Source organism: Camarhynchus parvulus, chromosome Z (assembly GCF_901933205.1).
Source record: "Camarhynchus parvulus chromosome Z, STF_HiC, whole genome shotgun sequence".
Taxonomy (NCBI): domain Eukaryota; kingdom Metazoa; phylum Chordata; class Aves; order Passeriformes; family Thraupidae; genus Camarhynchus; species Camarhynchus parvulus.
In genome coordinates this window covers 58,845,856-58,856,272 of record NC_044601.1, presented here as the reverse complement: position 1 = coordinate 58,856,272, position 10,417 = coordinate 58,845,856, and the positions used below count along the sequence as shown (strand labels likewise).

Sequence of the window (10,417 nt, the reverse complement as noted above, 5' to 3'; positions counted from 1 at the left end):
AGGGCAGGGAAGAGTCCGTGCCCAGGGGAGCTGCTTACAAGAAACGTCAGGAGGTATAAAACTCTAGCAATATGGAATGTAATGACAATAGAACTCTTGCTTTATAATGATAACAGGGGGAGGGGCCCCTTTTGGAGGTTTTCTCCCAAATTTGCCCTAAACCAGGACACCATCTCTTCCATCCTCCAGAAAGCAGAGCTGTATCTAACATTGCAAAGGGGATGTTCAGGAGCCACAGCAACCTACTGCAGATGTCAGAAAATAAAAGAACAGCTCATCTCAGCAAAGGAAAGACATGCCAGGGTTGGAAAGAAAAAGGACAGATGTGTGGGGTGGCCAAATGCCAGATCTACTCTCTGCTCTGATCCCCTGAGGCTGAGCCTACTGAAGCATCTGGGAATTAATTCTGCAGATTGGAAGTAATTGGCACAGTTACTGGAAACTGTTGTTATGGAACAGGAGGGTGTTGTTGTGCATACACTGTATCAGAGGAACCTATAAAAGGTGGAAGAGGAGTCTTGCCTCTTTAACTATATGATTAGAGTTTCCAAGCATTCTTCATCATGATGATAAAGTAGACATCTGTGTCTACTGAAGCGCTGACTCCAGCATAGTAGTTCATGAATTCCTCTTTTGTGACCTGAGACAGAGAAATTAAGAATAGGAAAGTGAACCTTTGCTTTTATTTAATGCTGTAAGTCAAAACAACACATTGAGAAAAACCTTTAATGAAACTGAACATCTGCTATTTCATGTTGTGGCTAACAAAAAGGAATCCAACAGGAGGAATTAAGACACGTATAATTTCCTTAATTTCGCTTTTCTAGAAACAAGAGCTCTTGTCCTCCACAACACTTGGATGGAGGTGAAACGTGAAGTTTAACTAACCTTACCAGCAACTGAAGTTAAAATCATTGCTGCCTAAGAAGACAAATTTTTAATGTACTTTTTTCCAGGGATGCTATAATCTGGTTCTTTGCATAATTATTAATAAAGTGGGTGAGGTTTCTGATGCAATTCAGAGACAGCTTGGAACTTTATATCCACCCCTAGAGAGAAAATATCATTGCTTTAAACAAGTTTCCCTTAATGAAGCAAATATTCTTTCAAATATTTAAGAGTTTTAAATAGTTTTCATTGGTATTTTGAGGTTTAAAAATGACAATTAAAAAAAAAATTTAACCAAGAGAAAAACTGTGCAGGTCTCTTGTGATGCCTTAACTCTTGAATTGTGTAGGTCATTCTTTAAATAAACAAAGAAAAATTTGAAAAATACAAAACAATATTAAAAAGACATTTAGCTATTAGAGAGTGTCCAAAGGAGGGCCAGGAAGATGGAGAAGGGTCTGGAGGAGAAGCTGTGTGAGGAGTGGCTGAGGTCTCTTGGCCTGTTCAGCCTGGAGGAGACTGAGGGGAGACCTCACTGCAGCTACAACTCCCTCGTGAGGGGAAGAGGGGCAGGCACTGATCTCTGCTCTGTGGTGGCAGCGACAGGAACTGAGGGAGTGGCCTGAAGTTTTGTCAGGGGAGGTTTAGCCTGGATGTCAGGAAAAGGTTCTTCCCCAGAGGGTTGTGGGGCACTGGAATGGGGTCCCAGGGCAGTGGTCACAGTACCAGCCTGACAGAGGTCAAGAAGTGTTTGGACAATGCTCTCAGGCACAAGGTGTGATTTCTGGGTGTGCTGTGCAGGGCCGGGAGTTGGACCTCATGATCCTGATGGGTTTCTTCTGACTCAGCATATTCTGTGATTCCGTGGCATCTGCTCTGATTGCATTGTGTGTTTGAGAACTTAGAAAAACATGACAATAGGGAGAAAGGACCACTTCAGACTGTCCTACCATCACAAGATGATTACAAGCCTCACTAAAACTGCCTGTTTCAGAGGCACCCAGCAAGACCATAGTGAAGAGGGCATTTCTAGCAAATGCTCAACCTTGAGGCATTTCTGCTAAAAACATTTTAGGTGTTCAGTATCATTAGTCTCTTCTGATTCAGGAAAGCCACAATCTGTTCTCAGAAGTAACAGTAATCAAGTAAGCTAATATCAGGATTGCTGACCAAGAGGTGGATGCTCAGAGTAACCAGGCACTGAACTCATCAGGGATCAGTTTGGGAACTCATTTAATGTGTTCATTCATATATGACCTCAGCACATAAAGCAGGAACATTTTGCTTGAAATTTGCTAGATGTCACCCCTGGAAGGGGATAGCTGGCTCTGAACTGGTATCTCTGAGGATGACACTGCAGCAGAGGGGATGAAATTCAGCTCTACTAAGTGCAAAGTCATGTCTAAGTAGATAAAACCCATCACCTCTACAACAAAGACCCTGAGTGGTGGGAACAAGCAAGTGAAGGATTTGGATGGAGCATTAGACAGGTAGAGTTACCAACGCAATGCAGCCCTGGAGAGTGGGAAATGTTAAAGACATTCCACAAAGCACTGATAAGAACTTACAGCCTCGTTTGTTATTATTAACTGCTCAGATTGAGAATATCACCAAGTGGACCACAGAGATACAGGATTGCTCTGAGCTGGTCAACAGATGTAAATTCAGACCAAAGAAGTCTGCAGACACATAACAAGGGGAAAGAGCATGCTTGGCTCAGAGATGGTTGCAGAGTGGATGTGTAAGAAGTCCATCACAAACGGTGCTCAGACTTTGCACCTGAACCAGAGAGTTGAGCCAGAGTGCAGGAATGGCTCCCAGCTCTGTCCCAGCTCATGGCTCCTCAGGGTACACCCCCCTGGCAGTAGTCCCAGTCCCATTCTCCCTCCAAATCTCTGTAGATAAATCTGTCTCTATTATGGACTGATTTCCAAGTCAAGTGTCTCAGTAATTGCACTGGAGAAGAACTAACTGTAAAGTATTTTAAAAAGCAGGGAGCCTGCTTTTGAACTGGATCATAGTATTTATTCTCCTAAAAAGTGAAAAATCTCCCAATTTATGTGGATCGTGAAAGTCAGCAATTTTGTGGGGTAGTCTGAAGATGTACTTAGTGTAATCTATGAAATTCGACTATTAAGGCTACAAGCTTTAATGCAATCTCACAACCACCTTTGTACCTCCTGCAGAGCCCCTTTGCTTCAGAATGTGCAAACTAGCTGTCTCAGGAGTGTTGTGCACAGGTTATGCATCTACTTTGATTTTCCATATAAATGTGATGCAAATAGATGTTTAGTACTGCAATTACTCCCCCACTTAATAACTTAAGTCAAATTCTGAGTCAGATGGTGATTTCATGGCTTGCAATTACTTACCTTCCCATCTTTGTCATAGGGTGAATCAAAACTATCCAGGAAGGCTCTAAAAACTTGATCTTCTGTCCAGTCTCCATTTAGGTATTTGGGATGACATTTTGCATTATACACCCTGCGTAAGTCTTCAATTGTTATTACACCATCTCCAGTCTTGTCCAACTTCTGAAATGCCTGCATGACAATGTCTTTTCTTGCATTGGACATGGGAGGCTGTAAAGAAATATTAACAGAATAATTTTATTTTTGCCAACTACTTGCCCAGTTCCAAAATCAAGTACTTGTTGTTGCTAGCAGTAAAATTTTCAAGGGAGATGGGACAATATACTGGTGATAGTTTACACTGTCCAGGAGCTAGAAAGGGCAATATGTTCTCAAAAGAGCAATATGATTAAGACTATTCAGTGTCTACCCATACAATAGCAAATGGACAATAAGAAAGAAAATACTACCTAGAACACTTTTCTGATCTGCCCATTTTAAATATTTCCAAGAAGAAATTACTAATTACCCGAAGTATTACTATTTTCTATCTTAATTGTTTAGGCTTCAGCAGAGCAAAGATATTTCAGACAAAATCAATCGCCATGGTGGAATGGAGAAAGCATCCCCTGAATAAGTTCATGTTATAAAGAGATGCATCATAAAATGGCTGACAAAGAAGTGAGATTGATGGGTTGAACTGCACAGGTACCCAGACTGCAGCACAGGAATTTCGGTATCTAAATCAAGGCCACAATTAATTGGAAAAAAAATCACAACTGTTTATTTGCAAATATTCCATTCTACTTTGTTCTGTTCTGCTATATTTTAATCCATTTAATGCAATAACAGCATAAATTCACAGGCTTACTCTCAGTGTAGCAAGAAATTCATCAAAATCAATTGTTCCACTGCCGTCTTTATCAAATATCCGGAAAAGCTCTTCTGCTTCTTCTTTATTGATCATCACAGCATAATTATGCAGTCCTCTCAGAAACTCATTGAAATCAAGGGTTCTGCTATTGTTATCATCAATAATCCTAAATGCTCTGTAGAAAACATGAAATTTGAGGAAAACATGGAGAATGCTGCAGTGGTTAATACAGTACTGGAGTAGAGAGGCACCTTACTGAGATAACATTTCCTCCTTGTTCTGTATTCTGAGACAGGGAAAAAAGAAATAAATAAAAAACCCTGACCAACAAACGCCCTATAATTATTGGCAGTAGAGATTACTTGTTTAGATAGGGTGTATGAATATTACATGCCTGAAGTTAAATGAGAGAAAGGCTGCCATAGTATTCCTGTTCATTATAGCCCTCTGCCCCTGCAAGTTGCACATTTAGATGAAGTTGCAAATTTAGATGGAGCTCCAGTTGGTCACCATCTGGATCTATTGGTGGTGTATGGGGCCTGGGAAGGATTTCAGGGTGTGATACAACACTTGTTTCCTAGGGATGGGATGCTTGCAAAAAGGTTTTGGATGCCTCCCCCAAACTAGACAGCTAATGGACCATTACAACAAGGGCATCATACCCGAAAGGGAAGGAAATTTAAAATCTCCAGTGCTGAAATACTTAAGATAATTTTAGAAAACACAAAGGAGATATATGGTTAATGTTCCTTTCCTTTCTCTGGCAGGAGTTGTTCTGGAAGGACTTTCTCATGAGGGATTCACAGTCTTCAGTCCTTCAAAAGGTGATCAGGTCAGTCCTGTGTCCCAAAACAATAAGCCCCAGTGGCAGGCTCTGTGGGTTATGGCATTTGTACTGAAATGAGAAAACTCAAGAAAACTTGAAAACTCAAGTTTTGGTCCCTATTTGGGGTGTGAGCCTTTTGCAGCTAAAACTATTAGGCTGAATAATGGGATTGACATCTTGCATACTCACCTGCCAAGTCCTTTGATGCCTGCAGATCCCCTTGCTAAACAGTGCAGGCGAAGTCTTTCTAAAGGGTTGGTGATTGTGGGCAGGCTTTTTTTTGCATTGATTGCCATCTCTCGGTCATGCCTTGCTGTGCCCATCTGGAAGACCAAAACACTGATGTGGTGTGGATTCACATTCAAACACAGTGCTGAAGCCTGCCGTAGTATACAAAGCATCCCAAATTCCTAACTTGCAAACTGCTGGTAGCAACTCTTTCATGAGGACCCATTTTGAGCCTCTATTTCCTTTTCCTTATATCCTTCTATCAGAAAGGGAAATTGACAATTTAGGTCACTGACCATGAAAGGAGGGCTCAGCCAACCACCCTGTGATTAATCCAGATGCAGACAGGAAACTGTGTGTAAGAAATTTCTGCCTACAGTGTGAGAACACTGTGACAACCGGTGGGTGTGCTCAGGAGTGCGTGACTCCCTCTGTGTGTGTCCACAGCATCCTTGCCAAGCCTCTTCCACCTGGCCAGATTTGCAGCTGTCATTTGACCACAGGAAGACAAAAATTACCCTGGCTGGGGACCTTTGCCTGTGATTCACTTTTGTTCCACTGAAGTCCCGATTCGGCAGAGCACAGAATTCTCCCATTGCATGTCTGAGCAGCAGCAGTCACGTACACATGACACCTACTGCTTTTTTAACACAACTGCAGAACAAATTAATACCTTAAACTTTCACAGTATTTAGCACCCCAGGATTTCACATGCTGACCACAAAGGCCTTCCAGCTTCCCTCAGAGGAAAACAGTGGAATAAAAATAGGGAAAACCGGCTTTTGACTCTGCAGTGCTGCAACAGCACCACCAAGAGAAGCATGCCCAGGCTGGCAGAGACCCACTGCCTCTCCCACAGGGATTATTTGTGCCTAGTGCTAAGAAAAGTGGGACTGCCCATGCCCATGCTGATATTTTAGGGCCACAGTGAATCCTGGGCACATACTCCGTGCCAAGACTGCTGTTCCATAGCCTGGCTGATGGGTCTGCAGCAGGCCGTGAAGACTCCCAAAATATTTTCCAGCCTTTCAAGCATCATAGGATAAGGGCACACAAGGGTCACAGAAGTTACAGCAGAGCTCTAGACTCAGAGGGCAGCTGGTGCTCTGCTGAGGCCATGCTGGGATGAGGAGATGAAGCTGAGCGGCCCTGTGAGGCACTGTCAGTGCAAGTGACACTTCCAATCCCATTGTGATTCCATGTGCAAAAGTGTGAATTGAAATGACCAGACAAAACTTCTAAGAAACATGGAATTAAACTATTTCATCTCAACTGTTCATCCACTCCCGTTTACAAAGCATTGGCTATGGCTGCTGGTAATGCCAAATATGCTGAATTTTATAACCACATTAGATTGCTCCAACTGGGCTTGCAAAAACAGAAAAATAAAATGGTTTTGTTCTCCCCAAATGGTTTCAGTACTAGCTTAATGTAGAAGTCTAGAGAAGTAAAATATAGAGCATTTTGGCCTTTTCTTCAGACAGAGCAAGTAAAGTTCTTCTGGGAACTCATTAACCAGTGATCAGGACAATCTCACAGCTGTGTGAGATCAGCAGCCAAAAATGTTTTTCACAAACAATGACCTGTCCTTAAAGGGGAAATATTTAGCTGGAAAGACTTTAAAATACAATGAGGTTACAGAAATACAGTGCAAACCATATTTACATTATATAATAATGCACTATTGCTTACATATAATATATAGCAACAATACATCTACATACAGAGTACATGATGCAAGTGTATCATTGTGCAGTGTGATTCTCTCTATGTTATGTCATTATGGAGTTCTATAAATACTGAGACCAACAAGGGCATAATTAATCTCTACTGCACACTACAAAAATCTACACAAACACACACCCCATGAAAAGAGTCCGGCATCTCTTTGCTTCAGGATCAGAGGAGTAATTTCCAGAATACTGCAATGTGCATCAGATAGTCATTGCAGTAATACTCATGAATTGAGGATATGGAGGGATAATCTGATTTGTTATCTGTTCTGATCTCTTGAACCTCAATAAAAGCCACTGAAACTGGCCAATCCTTTGTAATTTCTGCAGTAAGAATAAAGTTTGTTTCTACATCTATAAGCACTTCTGCCTCAGAACTCACAATCTCTAGTCTAAGTTGTTCCAACACAGAATAATTTTTCTTTTAATATATGCTGTTTCTAGTCTGAATTTCCATCATATTAGATGCTGGTTTACTCTCTTTTACAAGATTAAAGAGCTACCTATTAAAAACGTGTCCAGGTGTAATTACCTGAAGGTCCCTTTTAAACTCAATTTTGCTTAGTAATTAGGCATAGCTCAAGACTCCTGGTACAAAATGAATTTCCAGATGTCAGGTAATTCTGCTATTGCTCTTGAACTTTTCAATTTTTTCCCAGTGTTCTTTCTGAAATGGGTCAGAGCAGTCCAGTAATCTCACTAATATCATATCTCCCCAAATATCATGGTTAAAGCCACTAATAATAAATATTTCTGCTGCTCTTTGCAAATCTGCATTGTCTATAATGTTCACTAACTAAATCACCAACAACAAGTTTCTATACAAAACTCAGTAATTAAAGTTTGTTTGCAAAGTAATTGAGTTTTCACATCACACTAAAGCCTCTTACACAGGACCTGGCTTCCTGTGTCACATGGCAGTAAGTATCTGAGAACCCTTTTCATACATCCAGAAAATACAGAAAAACCAGTTAAATATAAAACCTGTGACGTGCAAGCCTGGCCCATAGTGACACTTACATCACTTTCCTGTTTCTGTTGGCTGCAGGCTTAAGTTTGAGGTAAACCCTTCCTAGGCTATATTGTAAGAAAAGAGATTCCAAATCAGTGCAAGAAGGGAGGAATCACAGTAATTCACATGCACTTTCCTCCCCTTTCATTTTGCTCTTGCTCCTTTTTGGATAATGTGAAGTAATTAAAGATGCAGTCAGGGTTTGTTGAGTATAACCATTCTCTGCATAGTGTACAAATGTGTTGCATCTTAATACCATTAATAAAACAAGAACAGGACATAAAAGTAATTCCAAATGGTTTTAATTTGTGTATCTTATGCAAGACCATCAGATATCTCCCTCAGTGAAATTAACCAAGAGTGTTTATTTTAATTTTGAATGCTGGAGAGTTTGTTTTATTTAACAGACTAGGCTATGAACAATTACCCCATGCTGTCAGCATTGTTTGTTTCTATAGGTGATGTTGTGTTGTGCAGGCCAAACAGTCATGATTGCATTTATTCCTAACAAATACAAAACCTTAAATTTTGGATTGGATTTTCCCAGAAGAATTTTAGGCTGTTCAGCAATCAGATCCCTTTACATTCCTCTGTGCCTGAGGATTAAGCCTGGAAAGAGTCAGATTCAGTCTAAGCTCTGCAACATTTGTTTAGATATTATCCTTCAGCTGAGCCCACCAAAGAGCCTCCTATGAAAATCCTAAAAGACACTGCAGTAGGACAGGCAGAGTCCCATCTGGATTACCCAGGCTCTGAAAGCCCCCGTCCTGGCCAAAGACACGAGCAGCCAGCAACACCACCCACCCCAGAGCAGAGGATCTCAGGATCTAAGAATAAATTAAGTGGCCTAAACCAATTGCACACATTTAGTTTCCTTCTTATAATTTCATTGAATCATTAAAAGCACAAAAGCTGCAGGAGTATTTGACAACTGTCTAAACACCTCCTTAAAAATTTGGCTCCCCAGCCTCACTCACCCCTCTGCAGCAGCCTCCCCTGTCTCCCTCCATCGTGACCAGCTTCATCCAGCTTCAACCTTCTGACAGGTGAACATTACTGCAATTTCTCTTTTGCATATATACATATACATTTATAAATACATATGTATATTTATATATCTAAATAAAAATCATGTTTTAAAAAATTAGATTTAAAAATTAGATTTAATTGAAATTAGTTAAACTACTCTTGGCTGATCAGAGAAACTTACTGTGAGGTAGCAAACAGGAAAAAAAAATCCTTTACCTGCAATGTTTCTCTGAACCTGGCGTTTCCACTCAGGACTGGAAGGTGTTTGGGAGCCTTGGATAGTATTGTGCTTCCAGGCTCAAGCAACAAGTTCAGGTGATAATGGGCCACAGCCTCACTGCAAAGCTTCCTTATCCATCTCGTTTTACCTGTTTACACACACGGCTGCCTTGGCCCCCCTTTTTTGGGAGGCCTGGAGTTTGCCAGCTGGTCTCCAAGGTGACACTGTAGGCTGTGGCTGGCCCAGCCTGCAATTACGCTGCTTCCCTGGACAATTGCTTTGGTGTTTCAAGAGCCTTTTAATTTTTTTTTTTTTTTAACAATGCCTTTTCTTCTTTTCTTTGCCCACATGGGCTGGAGAGCAGGGAGAGTGGGAGACACCTTGTGCTGCCCCTTGCTGAGTGATAAGACTGAGGTGGAGTGGCTGTGGGAAAGTGCTGCATTGCATGATTGTGTTTCTAGAACACATTTCCCTGCTTTCGTAGTTGATAGGGTTGAAAAAACTCTCTGGTTCAATTGTTTACTGAAAACATAGTAGAAGCATGTAAGTAAAAGACTGTCAGTTGTTGTTCACAAAGAAAAAAACCCTCACCAGCATGTACTTTTTCCCTGATGATTAATTGCCACTTTGAAGACCTGCTGGTGGTTAGAACCTCTGGGGAGATGCTGAGCTTGTGTTCATTTGTAGCAAGAGGAAAGCTGAAAAGGTTAAACACTCATATGATGAGGAAAAATTGCTCTCTGCCTAGACACAGCTATTAGCAACTTGGTCTGCAGAAGGTCACAAACATTGTCAGTAAGATAATGTACCACTTTGGTAGGGAATCAGGATGTTGTTAGATTCCTTAGGGGTAGGAAATAGCCTGTGTTCCCTGGCCCTCTGAGGCAGTGGCAAGGTGAACAAGATCAAGGCTGATGGCAAAGGCAGCATGTAGAAGTCAGTGTGAGAGCACGTGGGAAATGAAGGGAGAGCCCTGTTCTGGCCATGGATGAAACACTGAGCAAGAACGAAAAAGTGCATTGCTTCCTGGCAAAGGCAGAAAATTATTTTAGGCAATTGCGAGACTAATACCACTTGCATCCTGGCAGGCTGCTTATCTCTCATCAACAGGTACTTCCTGGTACTAAACCAAAGGTTGTGCAAGACTTAGAATATTCTTTTATATTTCTCATGCGGCAGCTGATTGCACATTAATGCACAAGCAGGGAACAAGGCTTATTTAATCATTTACTGATTCAGAAATACTGCCTTTGTGA

General features: G+C 41.3%; 1 protein-coding gene across 1 annotated transcript; it reads right to left on the bottom strand.

The window, feature by feature from the left end:
- Nucleotides 1–520: 520 nt before the first annotated feature.
- On the bottom strand, nucleotides 521–9,240 carry CAPSL (calcyphosine like). Its single transcript, XM_030969025.1, has 5 exons — nucleotides 9,158–9,240; nucleotides 5,129–5,262; nucleotides 4,111–4,288; nucleotides 3,261–3,470; nucleotides 521–640 (listed from the first exon to the last, which is right to left on the bottom strand). The coding sequence occupies exons 2-5, from the start codon at nucleotides 5,260–5,262 to the stop codon at nucleotides 539–541; spliced, it is 624 nt and encodes a 207-aa protein (XP_030824885.1). The 5' UTR covers nucleotides 9,158–9,240; the 3' UTR covers nucleotides 521–538.
- Nucleotides 9,241–10,417: the final 1,177 nt, after the last annotated feature.

What these genes read in the sequence shown, in the direction of transcription:
- CAPSL (XM_030969025.1), bottom strand. Translation starts at nt 5,262, where the DNA reads ATGGGCACAGCAAGGCATGACCGAGAGATGGCAATCAATGCAAAAAAA. An exon ending in GGCATCAAAGGACTTGGCAG is followed by an intron (nt 4,289 to 5,128) that starts GTGAGTATGCAA and finishes TGTTTTCTACAG; the next exon opens with AGCATTTAGGATTATTGATG. An exon ending in CCTATGACAAAGATGGGAAG is followed by an intron (nt 641 to 3,260) that starts GTAAGTAATTGC and finishes TCTCTGTCTCAG; the next exon opens with GTCACAAAAGAGGAATTCAT.